Below are 24,072 nucleotides of genomic sequence, written 5' to 3'. Positions count from 1 at the left end.
TATATATTAGGGTTATCTGTATTTTGAAAATTATTCAGAAAAAGTGCTTTGGACTTCATGTGAGCACAGCATCTCTCCTGTTCATTAAAGCACCCTTTTTCAGGCTTCTCTGTGAATCTGAAAAAAAGGTGGAACTGCTTTAAGGAATCTATTCATTAAAGTTAATGCAACTATTAAAGCAGTTGCACTTTTTTTTCAAGTTGCATGGAAGGATGAGAAACAGTGTGGCTGCTTTAATAAATAAGAGAGGTGTGCTGTGCTTGTGTTTCTGTGAGATCTGGAGCACTTCTTTTAAACTATTTTTGAACTGTACACAGATGTATTTTATACATCTTGACTGAAATGGAGAATTATGGCATCAGCCCTGAGGATTTGCATTCTATTTTCGATGGGCCAGAGTTTCCATGGAACAGTGAAGAGAACTGTGCAATAAAAGTGTGGAACCAAGCAGCTAGTGTCCAATCCCAATCCCAGATATGATGCAAACAGCAGCATTGGGTGTGAAAAGTGGAATTTTAGTAGGGCTACCAGTTCTAGGCTGCAAAAATCTGAATGACAACTAGATGGCAGCAAAGAGAAACACATATTTTTGCAGCCCAGAACTGGTAGACCTAGTTGCCATGGAATATTTTTGTGTCAGAAAAGTTTGCTTAATTTCAGTACCATTACCTATAATTTTGTAGCTGTTGGTTGCAGTGTAATTACAACTGCTTAGTTGTATGATAGTCTGAGGATCAGTTTTTTTTTGCAGACTCCGATGCTTTGAACTTCAACACCCGTCATCCCCAATCACAAAACTTTGTGCGGATTATAGGAATTATAATGTATCATATCTGGAGAAAATTGGGCTGGGGAAAATTGCTTTCTTAGATCAAAAACTTGTTTGTGCAGCCAATTCAAACTTAATCTGTTTCAAAGATGCAGAGGTCCTGCATTTCCATTGGATTCATATCAGCCGACTTTATTATGTTTTCCTTCCTTGTGCATTAAATGCTAAAATGTGTGTTGGTTTAATGATATTTGTGTGTTTGTCTTTGCTTCCTTTAGCCATAGTGTTTAGCCAGTTTGGTCTAGAGGTTAAGGTGCTGGGCTGGAAACCAGGAGACTGTGAGTTCTAGTCCCGCCTTAGGCATGAAAGACGGCTGGGTGACCTTGGGCTGGTCACTCTCTCTCAGCCCAACTCACCTCACAGGGTGGTTGTTGTGGGGAAAATAGGAGGAGGAAGGAATATTAGGTATGTTCACCGCCTTGAGTTATTTATAAAAATAATAAAGGCGGGAGATAGATAGGTGAGTGAGTGAGTGAGTGAGTGAGCCTCTGTTTTTGCATTCTGCTTCTTTGTTATCAGTTAACCTACTTTCTCATTTCATACCAATCTGAAAATCAACCATATTTTTCCTTCTCATTGATTCTCAAAATTTGGTGTGTTTAGAACATGTCAAGTGTGAAACAGCCATTCCAGTCATTTTGAAAATGTTTTGTGCTCTAAATAATTCTGTTTCAAGCTAAGAATGCTTTCAAATAATTAAAGCAGTCTGTTTTGTATTTGAGACAGGTATCTTTTGAGTTCATCAAATTTGAAACATTTCTCACACTCCTCAATATTATGTAACTGTTAAAGGATCTATGCTAGGGACAAATGCCATCTCTAAATGGCAACTCTGAATGAGAGACATACTGTATAAATTTTACATGTGTGTAATTAAGTGGCCCAGAATGTATAGTCTACTCTAGCCTTGCTTCACTTTGCTTACATTGCAGCAGTATAAGATAATTTATAAACTAATGTTCAGGAGGTGAACTATATTCTAGAGGTGATGGACTCGTCCCTGGGGGAGCTGGGGGTGTTGATGACCAACAGGAAGTTCTGGCATGGGCTGGTCCATGAAGTCACGAAGAGTCGGAAGCAACTAAACGAATAAACAAAATGTTCAGGAAAGATCTGCCTGGATTGGCTTCAGTAAGAGTTCTGTAAAATGAGTGATCTGAACTTGAAATGCAATTTTAATTCTCTTCCATAACAGAATAGTGCCTTGAAAACCTCACACTTATTGCAGAAATACTATGTCAAGTACCATGAGTTCTTTTGCTTTAATAAGGTTCACATCCTGGGATGCCCAAAGGGCTCACATGGTATGAATATGAAATAAAGATGAAAAACTGTGGTTTATGAGGGGTAGATACTGTTAATCCTACTCACTCCTCTAGACTAAATCCTTTGTTATTAAAAAAATGAACAAAAAGACTCCACAAAGTATCTCCATCTTTGGTTTTCACTAGTAACTGTTCATTTAATCACACTTGAAATTGATCCTTGAAATTCCGAGGGTCTCAATTTGTCTGTATTTCACGGTGTTTCCAAATTCACTAAAATAAAGAGTTTTCTTTTTTTAAAAAAAGCAGTGTCCAAGATTTAACTAAGTTTAGATAGTTGCCAAATTAGAAAGATTGTTGGTAGATGCTTACCTTTTAGTTCTCTTTTATCTTATCACATAGCTTTAAAATTACATCTTAATTCTGTTTTTATGAACCTTCATGTGTGTAATGATAAAGAAAACAGGAGTTTTCCACCCAATTTCACTGCTGCTGTTTTTTAGATAGTGAAAGTACTGTGTAATTTTCGCTTTTCCAGGTTGCACTGAGAAGGCAACAAGCCCAAGAGGAAGAGCTGGGGATCAGCCATCCCATCCCTTTGCCTAGTGCCACAGAAATGTACGTTAAGAAAGAGAACAATGCCAACAGTTCCTGCCTGTTGTTGGAAAGCACCAGCCCTCCACAGTCCACAACCACAGCAACTGTAGTGTCTACCTCATCCACAGGTAATGCCCTGTAAAGGGACCTGCCTTCATAGGTTTTGCATCTGGAAAGAGTTGGATTGTCATGGGTTTCTTGGACTCTAGCAGATCTAATTTGATTTCAGTAAACATGGGCTGTGTGTACAAAAGTGCATACAATAATGTTGTTTTATGTTACACCTTTACAATGTGCATTCTTTTTAAGGTATTGTTTTAGTTAAGGTAAGAAAGCCTTCCTTAATCAGGGTGGATTATTTGTCCGTTATAGCTCAGTGTTATTTCTTCAGGCTCTGCTCACTTTGACAATGATTCAGAAGAAGTGCTTCAGACTAGGGGTTTCAAACTTTTCAGCCAGAAAACCTGTTAGTTTAAAAAAAATAAAATTCTCAGATCCCTGATCAGGAGGCAAAGTAGTAGTGATAAAAATTGACTGCATTTGCATGAACGTTTTTGTTTTGACCCTTGATTTTTCATAGAACACCATGAAGGTCTCACTGTTTGAAAAATCCTGCTTTAGACTTTATGCAAATGTGGCACATCTCTGGTATTCATTACAGTAGCTGTCTTTTTTCGGGTTTCTGCGTGATCCTGAAGAAAGATGTGACTGCATTAAGAGACACTTTAATGAATTGACTCCTTAAGCCTCCTGTTTTTGCTGAAACCCAGAGCCTCAACCAATGTGAACCATGGTGAGGGATGCTGCAAATTGTAGCTCAGTGACCGCTGGCGAACTTCAGATCGAAACTGGCTTTAGAATAAAACTCCGGGCAATTTTAATTGTGGTGTGTGTTTAGTTACTTTGAAAGATTGCACTCCCTGTGAGTCTATGGATTATGCAGAATTTCAGTTCCTGCTTTCTACGTTATATTGCCAGTAAGGGCCTGTTAACAACAGTCAGCAGAGTGCTGTATATGATTTCTTAGTGATAAGTTCCTTTGAGTTTGAGCAGAATTGGGTGTCAGCAAAAAATGTTCAGGAATGGCTCTGATATGTCACCAAAGTTGAAGGCAGTTTCATAATTTGTGTTTCACTCTTTCCTTAGTCGAGACAGTTTGAGCGGCCACCATTATTGTCCACAGGTCCATGACACCAGATTTTTCATTTGACAACTCCAGAAAGCAGCGGGTTCATTTCTTCCTTGTGAAGGTTTTCTTTCCCCCCCCCCTTAGAGGTATAGCAGTTTTTCTTTCAAACTTCATCACACTGTACATGGTTTACTGAGAGAGGAATAGGGTGTGAAGGAGCCACACAAATCATACAAGGTACCAGAAAAGTCTTTTTTTCGCTGTATCCATTTTATTGGCAGGTCAGAAATATTATGGCAGATTGAGAGGCCAGAGTCAATTTTTCAAGTCTCTGGTGACATGCCATGCTTCCAGAGGGGGAGAAAGCAGAGAAGGAAGAACAGGGGAGAAAAAAAGGAGGGGGCTTACTGTTATTTTCATTCCTCAGTCTTGTCGTTGTGATTCAGTGTGCTTATTTTAAAAGCTGGCTATGCAAATGGGGACACAAGAATGGAAAAGTAGCATGAAAATGGAAGTTTTGGGCCTGAAAATTTCTCACTTCTTGTTGAAAAGAATATATTCTTAAGATTGCAGCCTAAATACATTACCATAGGTTATGATAAAGTAGGGGGACCTGGATGAGTTACATGAGAAAACCAAATAATGATGGTGTTTTGATAGCTAAACCTTTAGAAACAAGGTGTTTTTGTGGGGAAAGAGAAAGGGGGATTCGTATTTTCATTGTGCCTGATCTTCCTCATTATGACAGAGAAAATAATCCTTCTCATTCTCCTGGGCTTGGGCCATTCAGAATCATATTTTAAAGTTAATTTAAGTGAGACGGTGACTGCTGTGTGTGTTTGTGTTTGAGATGTGACTCAGTCACATGGTGTGGGAAGTCATAAAGCGCATACAGCAGTGTTTCTCAACGTTGGCATCTTTAAGATGTGTGGACTTCATTTCCCAGAATTCCCCAGCCAGCATTATTAGACTATTAAGGGGTGATCACAGAATATAATTTTTAAGATGTTTGTTAAGATGGGCATAGGGTTTAAAGCTATGCTTCCATAATCCCTTTTTAAGAGGTTGAACTATCAAGTGAGACCAAAATTTGATACTTAACTTTTACTAGATTGAGGAGAAAAAAGTAGTTGTATTAATTTCTAGTTTTTCTCTTGGATTTGTCACATTTGACCAAGTCGCATTTGATGGGAACAGTCCGCTATTATATGCTGTATACGGTTCTACATGAGCAGTTCGATAGATACGATCTGAAATGTGAATCATTTACATGGAAAGCCACCTTTTTAGGCTTGGCTTGGCACCTTCCAAATGTTTGGATGGTTTGACTAAGAATTCTGGGAGTTTTATTTTAATGTATCTGAAAGATGCTGATGTTAAGACACAAAATGACACATTTTTTCCGTGTTCATTTGCTCTGCAGCTTATGGTTTCAGTCATAGAGACTCATATGAGATGAAAGCTGTTAGAGTGAGAATGGTCAGTAGGTAAGTGGATGGTAGAAATTAGCATATATGCTCAGAATTTGTGTGTAAAAGATGAGGGTTGATATTTATTTCCAAGATCAATGATACTGGAAATATCGTCAGTGATCATTTATTTAAATGATTGAAATCTATAGTTTATAGTTAAGTAAATTACAAAGATTACTTGAAACCATACATTTCCACAATGGAAAGGTTAACATGGAAATATTAGGACTGGACCATTTTCCATGTTGTCTTGCCTCAGACTTGGGGGATTTCTGAAATTGTTTTAATCCCTAATTAATCTATATATTCTCCTATATCCATGAAGAGCTTCCTAGATGTTCATACTAATAGGATTGGGTATTAAAACAACATACTGTAAACTTCATGGTGCTTCTTCAGATAGGTACTCAGGAAAGGGCTGATTGGAATAGAAAGGAGAGAAAACAGACCTGTGCTGAATTTATAAATACCCTACTTAAATATTCAAACTAGTGTTTTGTAATCCATTGTATGTGGGAGCTGCATGATTTGGAATGTTCAGTTGATATGCTATACAGCTACCCAGTTTTGCAGGGAGGGTAAGGGATTAAGGTATTTCATGATTGCTAGTTGATTACCAATAGATAGCTGAATTCAGGTTCAAGTAGATAGTTTTCATTTTGTTAAAGCTTTAAATAGCTTGAGAGAGACTAAGGTTAAAAGCTGTTAATTATTTCCTACATTGTCACTTCTCTGACAAATAAAAATATAGTATATTTATTTGTCTATTTCTCTTGGGCATATTGGTTAAAAGAAATGCAGTATGTGTGCTGAATTTAGCCATTCCATTCCATTCTTAGTTAACAGTCAGTGCACTGAGACACTCATTCTCAAGTCCTTAGAAGTGGTGACCAGTGCGAATGCTAAGCATTTATCTGCCTTTTCTACTCTAACACTCTATGTGTTAGAAACTGGAGGTCTAAGAAATGTAGTGAACAACATGTCTGGTGGGGATGAAGAGGGCTGGCCTAAGTTTAAAGCTATTGGGAAGTTTCCCCAGGGTAAAATATGTAAAAAGGTGAATGCCAGTACCACATGAGGTCTTTGCCCTTCTCCAGGTTCAATTGCTGACCTGATGATATCAAAACACTACCATCTCCAGGGCTTTAAATGCAAGAGAGGGACTGTGCTGTGGCAGCTTGGCAGCTTCTATCATTGCAGAAGTTGGTTGTACAGTAAATTTTATGTTTCAAGAGAAGAATAAAAACTACAAAAAAACAAAAAAACTACAAAGAAAGAAAAAAACCTTAAAAAGTGCAGAAACACAAGAGATTTTTTTTTTCAAATTTACAAAAAGATGTGGCTTCCAACTTTTAACAGCAAGGATAATCAAAAATTTCCATAATCAATCTCTTACTCTATATTAAACCAAAACACCACATTATTTCTATAAGTCATTCCACTTTAACACATAATAAATATCACTAAGTATAGTTACTCCTCCCCCTTATATTAAAATAAAGAAAAAAAGTTCATATAAACCTCATAAACATTTAATTATTCCCTTTGTACCACTATTCTATACATTTCTGTCTACTATAATAAGAATCAAATTAAAAAGCACATAAGTTGTCTGCTATTATAAATAGTACAACAATTTTGATAATCCCAATCTTAATAAACCCCAAAAACAAAGACAATCCAAAACAGTAATTCCGTATCTTTAAAAGGGAATAACATCAGTCAAATCCTTAAAGCAAACCAGACAAACATTCTTTGAACTCTTATCCCACTTCAAAATAATCTGAAGCAGTTACGTATCCCCACAATGTGCACAGAGCTCTCCTCTTGAAAGAATCAAACAGCCCAACTGCCCCCCTCAAAGATTCCAGGTTCTTTTCATGGCATCCCACCAGGAGATGGCTTGCAGATCACTCTCTCCCTTAGATTTCTCCAACTTCATTATCCAATCTTCATCCAGCATCTTGATAGAAATCCGAATCTCAGTCTTAAAAAAATCCTTTCTATCGCTCTCAAATTTCTCAATTTCATTCACCACATCCCCAACCTGATGGCACATTTTACATCTCATATTTGCCACAATGTCCTGGATATCTTGCAGAAAAGTTTGATAGAAGTCAGAAGAAATAAAATCCTGATAAAAGTAAGAAAGAATCTGTTTGAAATCCTTCAGGTCTCACGCAGTAGATTATGGTGCCCCCTAGGAACTTAACCAGCGAAAGTCAAAGATACGGAAGAGTTCTAAAGTGTGTTTACATAAAGTGAGAGTGAAATAGCAGACAGTTCTCAAGGGAAAGTGAGAACAGAAAACTGAAGGTTCAAATCAGCGGATTCAGTGTGTAGGAAAATGCTAATACCTTCAAATTTAATACAAAAATAATAACAGGAGGACAATTGTTTACTCTCAATTCTTGGAATTTCCTTTGGAAGGAAAATGAAATCCAAAACTTAAAAGAATTAAAAAAAAAAAGTAATCCAAAAATAGCATTAAGCACCAAGAGAACCAGCTTCTCCTTGCTGTAGAAAGCCTCTCTTGGGGTGCATATACTTAAAAAAAAATACAAAATGGTGATTTAGAAATGTGCTGGCCAGTCTTAGTGTCCTTTTAAGGTTACAGTGCAGCTTGGAAAGTGATGAAGTTGCCATCTCCCATCTGAGTCTTACCAGTCTAGTGCGAAATGCTGTTTCCGATCTTCTGACTGCAAGCAGCTGTCTGGAGGACAGATGGGATGATTCCAGGTATTCTCCTTGATCTGGAGAATGTTTCTGGGCTTCAGGAAAACCTGCCTGAGCCCGAAAAAAAATACTGTGTTATCAGCTCCACCTGCTGAACCAGCGGGCACAGCCGTTCAGTCCGCCATTCCCAACGGAAGCCAGAAATTGGTTTTACAAATCACAGTACAAATGCACACAACAAGAACTAAAAATATGGAGTGGGTAGAGCTTTGATGCAGTGACATTCTTTGCGTTCTGCTCTTAGTCATCTGAGAGTAACTGGTTGTTGGCAGTGAAACTGAAAGTAAGTGAACTTTGAATTACTCTTGTGAAATTGGGAGGGATGAAAACAGTGATGATATGGAAGTGCTGAAATCAGGAAGTTAGCCTTACTTAGCCTCTCTCCTCCTTTGTTGAAACCCTACTTTAGATTGTGGCATCTCATTATGAAAGGAGGTATGGATAAATCTGAATAGATCAAGACTTGGATGACAAAAATGATGTATAGCTTGTAGAAAGAGAGACTGAGGGTGAATATAACAGTCTATAAATATTTGAGAGGTAATAATATGAAGGAGGGGGAGGTATTATTTACAGTGCTTGCAGCAGCGTAACAAAGAGTGATGGCTTGAAACTAAAAAATACAAGGAAAATAATTAAATTAGGAGACACTTCCTTCCTTAACTAGAAGTTCGGTTTGGCCATTGGAATACAAGGCAATGCTTCAAGAATCATTGGCAGAGGGATTTAAGAGAATTGCTTAGGACTATGTTTGAGACAATTCTTAACCTCTGCAGAGGTAGGTTATTTATATTAGGTATCTAAGAGCCTAGCAACATGTTGCATTTGTGACATGGCTAGCAATAATATTGTGTATTTATTTTAAGGAATATTAAATATTTAGTATACAGTGGAGTTATTTTCAAAACACCAGCGTGGAAGGGAAATTGGATTTAAATTACCCTCCCTACTCACAGTGCTACTGAAATTTCCCCTCACTCCTCCCCTCCCCCCACCCCACCTGCATGCAGCCATTAACATTAGGGAGAAAAGTTGTCACTGAGGAGCAAATGATGTGGTTTTCTCTTAGTATTTATTCCCATGAGAGGGGAAGGATTTATTGATAGCACATCCCCAAGGACAGTGCCTCATACATACAGACACTCACTGGCATCTGTTATTTAATTTTTTAAAACCCAGAAGCTTATTGCTGATCACATCATTAGCATGAGGTATGGTGTATGGGCTCAGGTTGCACATTAACTCAAAGCAAAAGCAATGGTGCTATTAAGATTTGCAAATATGTCTTCTTTTAAAGCACACACTTAAAAACATATCTAAGGCAGTCTTCCCCAATTTGGATGCCATATAGATATGTTGAGGCAGCAACAATTCCTAGAATTCCCAGCTTATTTTTAGTCAATTACTAATCAGTTTAAATTACAAATGATAATTGGAGATTTATAATGACATTTCTTTTTTAAAAAATGGCATATTTTCCAGGGAAGTAAATATTTGTGCTTAGTAGCTATTCCAGCCAGGCTCATGGCTTGCAAGCAGTCAGTCACAAAACAGGGATGCAATCTGAGTTGCAACAGGAAGCCTTCTCTGAAGGCAAGGCTGGCTCAGAATGTAAAAAAGCTGCAAAAGACTCCTTGTAGCCAGCAGTGATTGGCAGAAAGGAAAACTAGACCAAATAATTATGCAGGGGCAGAGCTACCATATTTGGGCTACAAAGATCGAACAGCTACAGATGGCAGCACAGGTTATAGTTTTCCATACCTTTTTGCTGCCAAATATGGCTTTCCAGTGACTTCTGCAGCAGCCCAAATATGGTGAACCTAGAAGTCATCTCTTCTTTTTTATTTTTCTTACCTAGTGGAATACTGGAAAATTATGTAAAAAAGGGTTGGACTCTGCCCGTTTGTCTATCAACCCCAAAACTGAACAGAACCAGACAAGACCTGGTGTGGCCAAAAGAAAGACTGAGTTCAGAAATGGGCCAGATCCGGCAGGAGGCTGAAGGGGAAAATATTGCTTGCATGCAAGGCAGTTGGGCAGCAGCTTGGAATATTGGTGACTGTTTTTAAGTCTCTTGCCTATTAATCAGACCTAGACCAGGACATATAGAGCCCACCCCGTGCTTCCCAATGCACTCATACGCATAGCTGTGTGGCCACTGCTGGTAAATTGCAGAGAATCCAGGAACTCTGCTTAGCATGCTGTCCAGTCTACTTTGCTCACTAGGCTTCTGGGCAATAACTATGTCTCTTTTTTTTCACAGCAACCCAGCTTAGAAACTTGGTTGCTTTCACTGTATTCAGCTTTGAACTTGTTTTCTCCTTGTCCATTAGTGTTTCTTCAATCTAACATGTAGGAGTCAGTAATCTGGTGCAGACAACATACTGAATTTAAACTGATTTGCTTTGTTATACTATGTACTATGTTACATTATTATTATTATTATTATATTAAACTAATAGAAGAGAAGATCTTTAGCTCAGAGTGGAACTGTGTAGTTCTTGGTGATCTCTGAGCTTGGTTGCTTGCTTGGTTGCTAATTTTACTTATTAAAAAAAGTTTATAAACAACATCAACTGGATTTATACAACACATTAAACCAAATCCAGTTAATCTATCCGGTAAGCAGGAAAGCTAATTTATTATAATCTGTATTGAATAACTTGTATAAAGAAACAGTAAAATAATAAATGCAATTATAAGATAGCAAACCAACTTGATTGCTGATTTTATTTTAAGCCACATATTATATTTTTACTGTAATTTCTAAATGTACATTTTAGCATTTCAGTTGTGTTATGTCGATGAAGATTCTCAGTCATCCAGGTGGAATTGTCTGTGGGTTGAGTCATGGCAACTGGATTTCTTTCTTTTTGGTTGAAACGTTTCGCTGCTTATCCAAGCAGCTTCTTCAGTCTGGGCAAAGGTTGGTAAGGGGACCCCATATATGTCTTCCAGGGTGGCTGCATTGTCCCTACACCTGAACGGCTTGTTAATTGTGCCATGGAGGTGTGGATTGTCTTTGGGATGTCTTACTCCTAAATCCCTCGCTCATCCCCAAGTGGATCGTTAAGAATGGCCTTCCCAGTGAACTTGTGAAGTGGTCTTAATCTTCCTGGGGACTAAGGAAAGAGCAGCATGAAAAATGGGGGACAAGTTGTGTCTGAGGCCTCCACCTCTATTGAGGGAAGGATTTTCCACTTTGGCATGAATGGATTCATTAACCCCTCTATCAAACCACCTATCTTCTCTGTCCAAAATGTGAACATTATTGTCCTCAAATGAGTGTCCTTTTTCTTTTAGATGAAGGTAAACTGTTGATTCTGGTCCTATGGTGTTGCTCCTCCTGTGTTGGGCCATCCTCTTGTGTAAAGGCTGTTTGGTTTCTCTAATGTAGAGCTCAGAACACCCCTCACTGCACTGAATTGCATATACTATGTTGCTCCTCTTATGTTTCGTTGTTGGATCTTTAGGGTGTACTAGCCTCTGTCTCAGTGTGTTGGTAGGTTTGAAAAATACAGGTATGTGGTGTTTTCCAAATATCCATTTTATCCTTTCTGACATGCCAGCCATGTAAGGAATGACCAGGTTATAGCTCAACCCTTGTTAGTCTGTTTGGAATGACATTCCATTGAATTCAGTGGGATTTTTTCCCAGGTAATCAGGAACAGGAGTGCAATCTAGCTGCTTTGTTTTATTTGCAGCATTTCTGAGCCACACAGTTCAGTGACTGCTTCTCTTTGCCAGAATCCTCCCTGTGTTTATCATTTTGTGGATTCTAGAATACAGCTTCTATTGAAGTAGCATGTGGTGAATTTCTATCAGCAGATACCTCCCTAATTTTATTTTTAGAGTGAACTTATAATGATTTTATCCCAGTCTTATTTTTCCAAGGTCTCCCCTTTTAGATATTCATATAGCTCTTACTCCCCACTTAACCTAGTCTTTGATATCTTTTATTGAATAGATTACACTCTGATACAGAAACCATACTAATAATAGACTTTAATGTTTATGGAATTGTAGGTGGTGTTATTTGTGCTTGGATTTTCAGCTTTTTTCCTCAAAATCACCTATTCCAGTACAGTATTTTTCAATGATCTTGTGTTGCCTTCTGTCATTCGCTTGGTATCCAGTTAGCTCCATCCCCTAGCTCCAACTCGTTGGGGAATCAGTCTGAGCCATGAAGTTCCTGGCTTAATTTGGGCTTATCATGATCTTTCAACCTGGCTATTGTGGTTTGTGAAGTTTGGTTTATTGCTTAGCATTATGTGTGAACCAGACAACTCTAATTCAGCAAATCATGATTATAATGTGTTACAGTACTGGGTGTACTCTATGTAATTCTTCAATGTGCAACATTTTCTTATGTAAAAATTGGTAATATCCTTTATGTGAGGGATCAGTAGGAGATTCATTTTCCTTCTCGGAGAAAATGCAGGTGGCTCAGATTCTAATTTTGAGTGGACAAATGTCTAAGAAGGAATACAGTATCCTTTTTATCCTCATCAAAATCTGAGGTATCTTCAAGGGCTTCCCATAGTAAAAGGAAGCCTGCAGAATAGCTTTCCCCAATCTGGTTCATTCAGATGCATTGGACTTCAACTCTCCAAATTTGTAATTACTGACATCTGGAAGATACTAGGCTGGGGAAAACTTTGCAGTTGCATGCATTTGGAATTATATCTTACTCTGTACACTGGAACACAACCCATGGGATGGGAATTACTCCCTTCTGAAGATGGCAATCCAATTGTCCATCACTTGCAAGAAATTGTAGCATCTGTTTCCAAATTAATGCAGAAGTTCAGATCAGAGTGTGCTCTGCATCTTGTGTCAAGTTTGTTGTCTTAAATAGAACCAGTTTTTCAGGCAGATTATAAATGTTGATCTCCTATGAAAAGCTGCCCTTGACTTGTCCCCAAGATAAAGTGAGAGCAGTACCAGCATAATCTCAGAGAACAACTCCTCCTCCTCAACTTGTAAGTGTCTTATGGCTTGGATGTAAATTATTCCAAGTCCAATTATTCCAACTACTCCAAATGTCCAATACGAGACACTGTTAATTAGAGAGTAGATGCCTGGGCTAAGTTCATAACTATGACTTGAATAGTAGGAAGAAGAGTCTATTGATACCCTAATGCAGATGTACATAATTCCCTAACGCTCAGTCATTTTTAATGCAGAGAAGTGTAACATTTCAGTATGGAGAGCCATGTTTCATATTTATGCTCTGCCTGGGGGCTGAAAGGGGTATAGCTGAGGTTGTCACAGAGTCATTAGACTGTTGGTGTCCCTAATGTTTGGCTCATTTTTCTTTGCCATTTGTAGGATTTTAAGTGCTGAAATGGAAGTTTTAATCTCAATGCTTAAGGCATTCATTTTTATCCTAGATTCTGTCTCTCGTAAAAGGAAAAATCACCCCAATTTGGAAATCTAAGATTGAAAATTCACGGTGACCTTTAGCTCTCACACCACCAAAAAAGTTAAAGAAATGTCAGTCTTGCACATTTCCTGGAAGCTGGGCATTGGTGCTAAAGGCATATAGGGTTATGATTGTCCAGTCCTAATTTAAGGGTTTAAAACCATTAATGTGTTCTTAACTTAGCTCTTAGGGGTTTCTCTGGGTATTTTTAGAACCCATTTCTCCAGTGAAGCTGAGATTAGTGAAATATTTGGAATAGGGTCCCACTCATCTATGGAGGATGCATGGCTGTGGCTACAGCCTTCTTTCTTAGGACAAATTTGCACATAACGTAGCAGTAATTTTGGAATGGATTAGATCATTTTACTTAGTATCATTTAATATTAAGTGAAATGTGCCTATGAAATGCCAGTTAGTTGTAATCTTCATTACATTTTTAAAACCATAACATTTTGGTGCCTTGAAGATGTATATCAGACTGCGAGCCACTGTGCACAAGCTGTTTATTAAATGATAATTTTAAATGGCTTGCAACATTTGCCTAATGTGATTTTTAATGAGATGAATAATCTGGAATGCCTGGTTGTATAACAAATGGAAGAACTTCTCCACAAAAATATAATCAATAAATTAGATCAATACAGTACAATACTGTGCATAATGTAATAGTGTGAATCAATTTCTAGTGCTAATGTCCACTGTTGGCAACTGTACCAACTTACCAATGGTTTGGAAAACACTACAATTCTTTCACTATAATTAAAACAGAGCCAAGTGCTTTTTCTGGGCAAAAAAAAAAATCATCCTTGAGAATCACATGACCTTAGGCATTGACGTCTTTCTAGATAAAGCCTGTGCCTGCCCACACAGCCGTCTTCTCTGCTGCAGATAGGCCTTATAAGAATGCTTGATAATATTTACAGGAATTGTACTGTTCCAGTTTGAAGCCTGTTGTACATGCCATAGAGTTCATTGGATAGTCTTTAGCAGTATCAGAGAACGACTCAATAACCATTTTGTTTGAGGGATCAAGAGTGTTGGAGTTAGAACTGGCAAGTGAGGAGTGTTAGCTAAATATAGACATCAATAGGATGAGATTCATGCACCGTGTATAGCTACAGTACGCAATAACTATATGCAGCTTGTAATGTTTTATTTGCTCTTTGGAATATTGAACAGCTTTTTAAAATTCTCCAATAAGAAAATGTTTAAACTGCAGAATTATAGGTATTTCATGGCCCTCCTATAGTTGTATTAGTCCTTAACTTTTTCCCATGTGCTAGAAGTTTAGAGCTCAATTAAATATATATATATATATATATATTTCTACATTTTTGGCCATCAGATTTAATTTCTGTAAGAATTGGCGGGGGAGGAGAAAACAAGAAAATGTAAGCACCTAACATTAGTTCCCAAAAATAATCAGCTCAGATGGAAAGAGGAAGAGCCTATGGGAGCTGTTCGTTTGTGGATCCAGTAGACTACTCTCTGTTTAGCATCTATGACTGCTGACAGAATTTTTCCTCTGTGTACTTTTATTTTTGTAATTTTGTTTTTATTATTAAAGGCTGTTTCTATGTCACAGCTAAAATATAATTACTGTAATTATTTCACAAAATAGCCAAATTATGTTTGCGGTAATACAATACTGTGATACCCAATTATATGCATTGTGGCAAGGATCAAGTAAATTTGAAAAAAAAAGTGTTCTAATAATTATTTAAATATGAATAATTAATATTTTAACTTATTTGAGGTTATTTGATATGTATATGTAATTTTCATTATATTTATATAACCTCAACACTGCAGACAGAAGGGCAAGCCTACATGGAAGGGGATGATCCCTCATCCATTTAAATAAACTTTCATTTATTGTAAGTTAATGAAAACAAAACAATTGTTAGAAGCATAACTACCTTTGAATTTAATTTCTTAAAGCTACTAGAGAGTAAGCTCATTGAGCACAGTGGAGATTACTTGTGAGTAACCCTATAATGGGTTATATTGCATCAATACCCTCCTGAACACAATTAGTACATATTTAAATTTAAATTAAATTACACATTTAAATATATAAGCTCCGTGTGCCACTTTTATGACTGAATATGTTCAGAAGGACACTAAATTATTTAAATTAACATTATGTCTCAAAAAGTGCCAAGTGTTTGAGCTCCTTCTCAAGAATATGTTTTCCCTTGTTGGTTAAATTAGTAAAAGATATGAGAACGTTGACTTGCTAAGCAGCTGTGTAAAATGCTACCAGTACACCTCCTGTTAAATAAGAAGGCATAAGAATGAGATATACTGGCTCTCTTGAACAGATATTGTCACACTAGAAGGTTCAACTTCTCTTGAGTCCTGTTTTACTGTTTATATAAATACCTTTCATTGTTCCTAACATTAAAGCAAAAGCAGACAGAAAGCATTTTAATGCAAAACTTGTCAGACAACCAGGAAAGAACCAATTTTCCTCCAGGATCTTCTAAGAATTACCACTATTCTCCTTTTCCTTGGAAGAATTTAGCTTTCTCTGTTTGCAAAGGTTTTTCTCCCCTACTTTTCATTTTGATGTTGCATTCAGGATGTTTAGTTTTTCTTTTCAAACTCTGTTATTCCTGCTTCCCATATCTTTCCATTTCTTTAATTGTTGATTGATTGATTGATTGATTTCCCAACTTTGAGGATAACAATTTTCCAAAACCATCTTACCAGCAACATGATTCTCATTTAAACTACAGTGACTTATTTTAAAACTGTCTTATCCAGAATCCTTCCTGAAGGTGGTTGGGAAAGATGTGGGAGGGATGAGCTGAGTACCACTACGGAAACTGAGCAGGCTTCTGTAGTGATACTATGTGCTACTTGCATTGCTCTCACCCCCTTAGTCTCCCACTGACAGTTCTTTGAGATAGGCCAGGTCAGGAAAAGGACACCAAAAGAAAAATTAAAACTCTACTTATTAATATATTAATATAGAATATTAATATATATTAATATAGAAGCTTGTGTGGCACAGAGTGGTAGGCAGCAGTATTGCAACCAAAACTCTCCCCACAACCCGAGTTCGATCCCAGCGGAAGCTGGATTCTCAGGTAGCTGGTTCAGGTCGACTCAGCCTTCCGTCCTTCCGAGGTTGGTAAAATGAGTACCCAGCTTGCTGGTGGAAAGATAATTACAACTGGGGAAGGCAATGACAAACCACCCTGCTGTAGTCTGCCAAGAAAACATCGCGAAAGCAGCGTCCCCGCAAAGGGTCAGATGTGACTTAGTGCTTGCCCAGGGGACTTTCACACATCACATTTATTAATATAGGCTATAATAACAAGCCCAAGAGCATTTTCCCATCCCTTCCAATTATACCAAGGAAAGTCAAAGTGGGGCAATTAAAATTTCTTTCTCACAGTTTCTTGTTTTTGCAGAATGCTCATGTTTTGCTAAAAGTCTCTGCATACCTTCTCCAAGGTCATCTCTGTGCTCCTTTGTACATGTGGATGCCACTGACACACAGGCATCATGTATGCACACATTCTGATTATTTATTTATTTATATTTCAAATTTCATCACCACCCATCTTGCATGAAGCAACTCTGGGCGGCTTACAATAAAGCTAAAAATAAATACAGATTAAAATACACTAAAACCTGTACTTCTAAAATACAAATATAAATATGAAATATAAAATCCAAGATGGCTATATTAAAAGTTCTTAAATTTAAATTCATAAATTCATGGGAGCTTCTTTAGGGCACTAACCACCCCCAGGACTGGCTCCAGTGTTTTATTCATTTATTAAATAATTCAGCAGAGAGAGACTAATGAGCAGTTGCTGTATAAAATAGAACAAATGAGACTTAACTGACTGAAGACATAATTAAGTTTAGCTATCTAAACTTAACAGGAAATTTAATATTTCATTATAGTACAGGGAGGAGTCTCTGGGACTCCACAATAGTACCTGCCCTTTATTCTCCTCAGCTTCTAGAAAACAAGGCAGATTTATTCAACAGGAGGTTTTAGGGGAGGGAAAGAAGTAGTTCCCCAGGAAGAAAGTTTAACTAACTAATTAATGCCTTGGGTGACCAGAACATGTGTCTTCCAAGTGATTCCTATCATACCTGCCTACCATAAAGCTGAGTTACAAAAAAAAAAAATCTGGGAGATGGATTCAAGTAAATTTTGATTGGCCATAACTCGTTAGCCTTATAAGGTAGACCGGATCTGGAAACTGACTCCACAGGAAGACTAGAATGATACTTTATTGAGATCGGTTGTAGTAACAGAATCTTGCAAGTCTGCCTGTGTTTTCCTTTCCTCCTCTTATAACCCAGGGAGTGGTGTTGGGGAGCCAATCTGGGTCTTTTTCTAATACTTTCCCACACCCCCAGGCTTAAATGCATGTTTCTGCATCTGTTATTGTCTTAAGGCTCCTGAATGGCTTTTCCAAGGTCATCTCCATGGCTCCCTACCTAATGGGACATTTCCTTTGTTTATGGTGATGTCATTGCACAATTACACATTTATGTAATTTCTGTCAGTCACATTGTGAGGCATGATGCAAGTTTATAAGTTTTGCTAATTGTGTGACATTGTGATGCAGATGTCTTCTTTCCCCCAGCCCCCAGCAGATGCCCATGGGGGGAAAGGGTTCAGAAAGTTAAGACTGTCCCGCCAGATTTGTAGAATGGGAGTTTTGATGGGAAAAGATTAGAATCCCATTATCTCTTACAGACAAATGTCTCCATGGTACCTCAGACTCTGTAAATTCTGAGACAGGGCCATGCAATTTCCAGAGAATAAAGAACCAGTGCTTCCTGAGTAACAATCACAAATAATCCTTGTCCAGTTTATTATTTCCAGAGTTGAAGCAACTTCAGTAACAGCTTTAGCAAGCTGACACCCTCTAGATGGGGGGGGGATTACAATGCCTATAATCCCCAACTAGCATGGCCAATGTGAATCTAAAGAAATAGGGAAGGAGGAAGGAAGGAATGACTCTACCTTAATATTCAGGCCTTCCTCCAAAGAAACCTTTTTAACATTTATTCAAGATGGTGTATGTTTGGAATGTGGAAGTGTGCTGCTGGTTTTACTTTTTGCCATTCCATTTTGTATACACTGATATTTTAGGTAATTTTTCTAATTTTTTCCAGCCAAGAACAATATTTCATTGTTGTAGACTCATTCAGCGCTGTCTTCCTTGCTACAGGGTAGTCTACTCTGGCTGTTTGTGACATTTTATCATTTTAAAAATGATGAGCTTTTTTTTTCATCCCTAATACTTATAGCCATGGCTGAGGACTACAATTTTCCACCAATAGCACTGGGAGAATACGATTTCCTTACATTCTGTTCATCTGTAATTAATGTGGTTGATTTTGTTGGGTGGGGAAAACATTTATAGCCACAATTGGGCAGAATCCTGTGCAGCAATCCATATTCCCATGTTCTATAAATGCTAACTATCGCATTTCAACCATCCCCTACACTGTCTCTCAAATCCTCCTGAGGATCCTATGGACACAGCAGGACTGGAAACACTGAACATCTTTTGATCGGGCAAGTGCTGTGCCATCACTAACGTTTGACTGTGGGTACAAGTAACATTTCTGATTCATACACACACACTCTGAGGGGACCCCCAAGCACTGCCCAGCTCTGTATGTGTATGGTAGTGCTCTAAAGGTCAGGAAACCCTTCTTGATAACCTAATGCAGTGAGCTGTAACTGCATCAAATCCTGGGGGCTGTAAAGCAGCCTAGGAGAAATAATTACACTTGGTGATGGGTAATTACAGATAATGACTCTTTTTGGGGGTGGCCAAAAAAAAAACCAACAACCCACAGTTTTATCTGAAATGAATATTGCGCTGCACATTAACTTTATGGCAAGCTATAAGTTCAGCCCTGAAACAGTATAAGTTGCAAGGAGAATTTTTTTAAAGCCATGATCTGATTTGGAAAAAACTGGTAAAACTTCAGGCTTCTGTTGTGCTTTTTCCCACTCTATTCAGAAAACAACCTTGATGGCTCAAAAAAGCTGGCCAGCAGCGAGGTTCTGGACAGCAAAAATTGCTCTGTCATGATAGGTCTGGTGGGAGAAACATATTGTTCCACTGGTTTCTGATTATGGCTTTAGGGAGTGATTTCACACCAGTCTCATTCAAGGCTCTTGTTCGACCTCAAACGCAGCCTTAAAGCCAGGTCTGTTAATGAGGAAGGGAGGATGCGTCCATCCAAGGGGAGGGGTGGGCTGGAAATTGCTGAGTCGGGATCTGAACTTCTTTTGTGATCAGAAGAGAAGTTTGGGATGTGTGAATAATTACTTCCAGTTAAGAGATATTGCAACATTTGGAAAAAAATCAAAGATGGCCAGTGTCTTTGCCTGAAAAGTAGCTTTTATCGAACTTTTAAGAATGTGTAGGCAGACTGTAAAAAGGTTAGCCATAAACCTCAACGTGCAGTAAATGGAGAACACTTCTTTGGCACTTTTTAGCACATTTGGATGCCTGATAACTTGGACATTGGGATCTAAACTGCGAGATTTCTGTCTTCAGTGTATTGATTACATTCCCAGGTATACTAAAGAGTGCAGCAGGTTCTTAAACTAGGCGTGTATGACCCAATAGACACAGTTCATATAAAAGGGAGAACCACTTACTCTCTGTTGCCCCAGAAGGCAAGATTAAATCTAATGGCTTTAAGTTACTGGATGGTACGTTTTGGCAGAAGATTAGAAGTTTGACAGGTTGACAGTGTTGTAACCTAGAGAGAGGGTGTGACCTTCGCTGGAGGTCTTCAAGTAGAGGCTCCATATGAATCATCTGTTTGGTATGTTCTAATTCTGTTTTCTGTATTGAGCAACAGTAAGGAATGCTGTTTTTCTGTATTGAGCAGCAGACGGATTTCAGCACGGTATCTACTGTCATACACCTCAGGCTTACTTTATTTATTCAATTTTGGTGCTGCCCAGAGTTATTCTGGAGTCAGGTGGCACCAAAATTTAATTTGATGGTGGTGATGATTATAGAGCATTTGATTCAGCAGTTGACTTCGTTCATTTCAGCCAGAAGCTAAACTATACTTCTAATTTTGTCACTTCTTGAGTGATCCATAAACATTTGACATTTTAGGTTGTGGTGCTTGGGAGAACCAGGAAGATATGTTTTCTCCTCTGTTTACCTACTGTAAATGCCTACATCTTTTTGTCTGCTGTGGCCTAAGAAAGGCTTACCAGTCTCCCTGCAGCATATAAAACACTGGATGACTGAGACAATATTTTTATTGTATCAAGCCTTTCCTCTGCCAGTGCTTTTGTGGGCTCACTCTACACCCACTGCAGCTCCTCAATGTATTCCATTACCTGCCATTTGTAAAGCTGTCATTTGGGCTGAAACATGTGCCTTTGTAAAGCATTAGTAACTGGACACAAGGGCTTGATCAGATGTTGCATTTGGATGGACAGTGCTGTCTTTGTTGTTAGCCAACTGCCTTTTTCCTACCACCTGGAGATGTTAGCTTGCTAGACACCCTAATGGGCCACACTGATGAAGAACACATTGCTTACATTATTTTTGAATGCTCATCAGTGTATAACGACCAAGTAGCAACGGTAAGAACAGACCATGGAACAACAGACTGGTTTAAGATTGGGAAAGGAGTACGGCAGAGTTGTATACTCTCACCCTACCTATTCATCTTGTATGCAGAACACATCATGCAACATGCTGGGTTTGAGGAATCCAAGGCTGGAGTTAAAATCGCTGGAAGAAACATTAACAATCTCAGATATGCAGATGATACCACTTTGATGGCTGAAAGCGAAGAGGAACTGAGGAGCCTTATGATGAAGGTGAAAGAAGAAAGTGCAAAAGCTGGCTTGCAGCTAAACCTCAAAAAAAACCAAGATTATGGCAAACAGCTTGATTGATAACTGGCAAATAGAGGGAGAAAACATAGAGGCAGTGAAAGACTTTGTATTTCTAGGTGCGAAGATTACTGCTGATGCTGACTGCAGTCAGGAAATCAGAAGATGCTAATCCTTGGGAGAAGAGCAATGACAAATCTCAATAAAATAGTTAAGAGCAGAGACATCACACTGACAACAAAGGTCTGCATAGTTAAAGCAGTGGTGTTCCCAGTAGTAATGTATGGCTGCGAGAGCTGGACCATAAGGAAGGCTGAGCGAAGGAAGATAGATGCTTTTGAACTGTGTTGTTGGAGGAAAATTCTGAGAGTGCCTTGGACTGCAAGAAGATCAAACCAGTCCATACTCCAGGAAATAAAGCCAGACTGCTCACTTGAGGGAATGATATTAAAGGCAAAACTGAAATCCTTTGGCCACATAATGAGAAGACAGGACACCCTGGAGAAGATGCTGATGCTGGGGAGAGTGGAAGGCAAAAGGAAGAGGGGCCGACCAAGGGCAAGGTGGATGGATGATATTCTAGAGGTGACGGACTCGTCCCTGGGGGAGCTGGGGGTGTTGACGGCCGACAGGAAGCTCTGGCGTGGGCTGGTCCATGAAGTCACGAAGAGTCAGAAGCGACCGAATGAATAAACAACAACAACATCAGTGCATTCATGCAACTCACTCTCCATCCCTGTGTAGGTAGTGGTTGTAGTCTGTGCTTGTCCTGCATCAATTTCAAAGTTGAAAAAAGAAAATACTTCAGAGCATGGGCATTGGAAGGAGAGGTCTATCTAGGCCCACCAAAATTCAGCTATAGAACAGTAAAAAAAACCTGAATAGGCACCAGAATGCCCTAATTTGTAACATTAAAAAACATCTGCATAGGTACCAGAATGCCCTCTATCATTTGAAGAATCATGGTTGTAGGTGAGCAAACTGTTCAAGTGCAGCTCTTTAAATATACAGTTTGAAGATTACAGTAATTTGCTAGCTCATTTGAATTACTCCAGTTGCTAATTGCTGTGGTTAAGAACACTTTCAGGTGGAAAGCATAGGGGGAATCAACTGGATTGTTTCAGTACAGATGGCATCCCTGACTCTGAAGGAGATGTACCAGTTCTTATATTAACAATAGACCAGCACTCGGTACTTGTTCAGTTTAAATGAGCTACAGTTGGCCACTGATAACTAATAGAACAGCCCAAGATTACATAATATCAAGATCACCACTTCAGGTCTCTTCTGTGGCATTTTAAAAAAAATTGCAGACTTTCTAAATAAACTGGTGAAGGTGGTTCTGCTCAACTGCAGTGTACTTCTGGAGAGAAAATCCTCCCCCGAAAGGAGATTTGCTGACTTTTCCATAGACAGGAATGAGAGAATATTTGGTCACACCAAAACATATTGGCATTGCACTAGGCAAACTAAGCTGCTAGAAAAATCTAACATAGATTTTTTTTAGGAACAATTTTCCAAGCACAGGCATGACTTCTTCTGGGAATAGGGGTTCACCCAATCATTGGGTTAATAAGTTTGGTGGGTTTTCTAGTTGGTTGTATCTAGTCTATACTGTATTTTGTTTTAATTTCTCTCTGGATGCTTCCACATGAGGGGTTTAGAGTAGAAAAAAATGTTGTGGACCTGCTACTTTTTGTGGGAGAAGATCGTATATATCATCAATATGATGCCATTGCTGTCATTCTGTATTTCCTGTGTGATTTGTCCATCATTTCTCAGACTGCGGAAAGTTCTAATACTGAAGACGAGTTTTGTTTCCATAGGAAAAGTATATTTTTAGATAGTGCTGCACTGATGTCTCCCCCCCCCCCTTTTTTTTTCCCCCTTGTAATGGATGGGGTTCTGGTACAGGCAGTCATATATCAGAAAAATGAACCTATTAGACACCAGTATTCAAGTATAAACTTTACAGTATTTCATGGCCTTGTTGTGTTTGTGATCACTTTCAATCATTGTTAACGTTCTGGTTATAATCTTATTGTTGTAATGTGCTATAACAAAATACTGTAAATACCATAAAATGAAAGTTAATATTTTGGCCTTATAATGTTATAGTGACTTTCTTTGCTTGTATTAAAAAAATAAAAACTCTGCAAATGTTATTACAACGAACAGGTGCCATGCTTCAAATAGTTGCTTGCATCATACCGTAGTTTGGACAGAATGTAATGGGGTGTACTACTCATTAAAACTGTGCAGTACTTCAGATTAAGTTCCGGAATGGTGGCCTGTAGCACACCATGGTGAAAGCATAGCACCTTTCTGTAATTCTTTAAAGCAGCTGAATTTTTCCCAGGATCTTCTTCTGGGCTGCCACTGAGCTATAGTGAGGAATTTGCAGGGGCTTTTAAGAGTTGCCGACAGGTGCTGTGTTTCAGAATTGACACTGAAGCATTGCACAGTCCTGCTACTTAGTTACCTCAGTACTGAGAGTCTTTATGGGGTTGAACTAGAAATGGGAGACCCAGGTTCAAGTCTACTTTGAACCCATTGAAGGACATTGGGTGATCGAGCCAGTCACTCTCTCTCACCTGTGTCACAGGGTTGGAATACTAGTTGGAAAGCCAGTCCCAATTCAATTTGTAGCTAACAACAGAAAAACAGTAAGTGGACAGTACTAAGATTCATCCATCTGGAAGCAGTTTTCTCTCCATGTGAAGTCTGTTTTGCTTCCTTCCTAGTCCTCTAT

At 38.5% G+C, this 24,072-nt stretch overlaps 1 protein-coding gene across 1 annotated transcript in view; it reads left to right on the top strand.

Annotated features, from left to right (window-relative positions):
- DMRT1 (doublesex and mab-3 related transcription factor 1) overlaps positions 1-24,072 on the top strand; it is a 73,704-nt gene that overhangs the window by 4,603 nt on the left and 45,029 nt on the right. The window contains exon 2 of the mRNA XM_063295101.1: positions 2,633-2,819. Within this exon, the coding sequence (XP_063151171.1) occupies positions 2,633-2,819 (187 nt within the window). The remainder of the gene's footprint in view (positions 1-2,632; positions 2,820-24,072) is intronic.

The sequence above is a fragment of the Candoia aspera genome, chromosome 2 (assembly GCF_035149785.1).
Source record: "Candoia aspera isolate rCanAsp1 chromosome 2, rCanAsp1.hap2, whole genome shotgun sequence".
NCBI classification, from domain to species: Eukaryota; Metazoa; Chordata; class Lepidosauria; order Squamata; family Boidae; genus Candoia; species Candoia aspera.
Note: the sequence above shows the minus strand (reverse complement) of the source record. Positions and strands in the feature narration are given on the sequence as shown.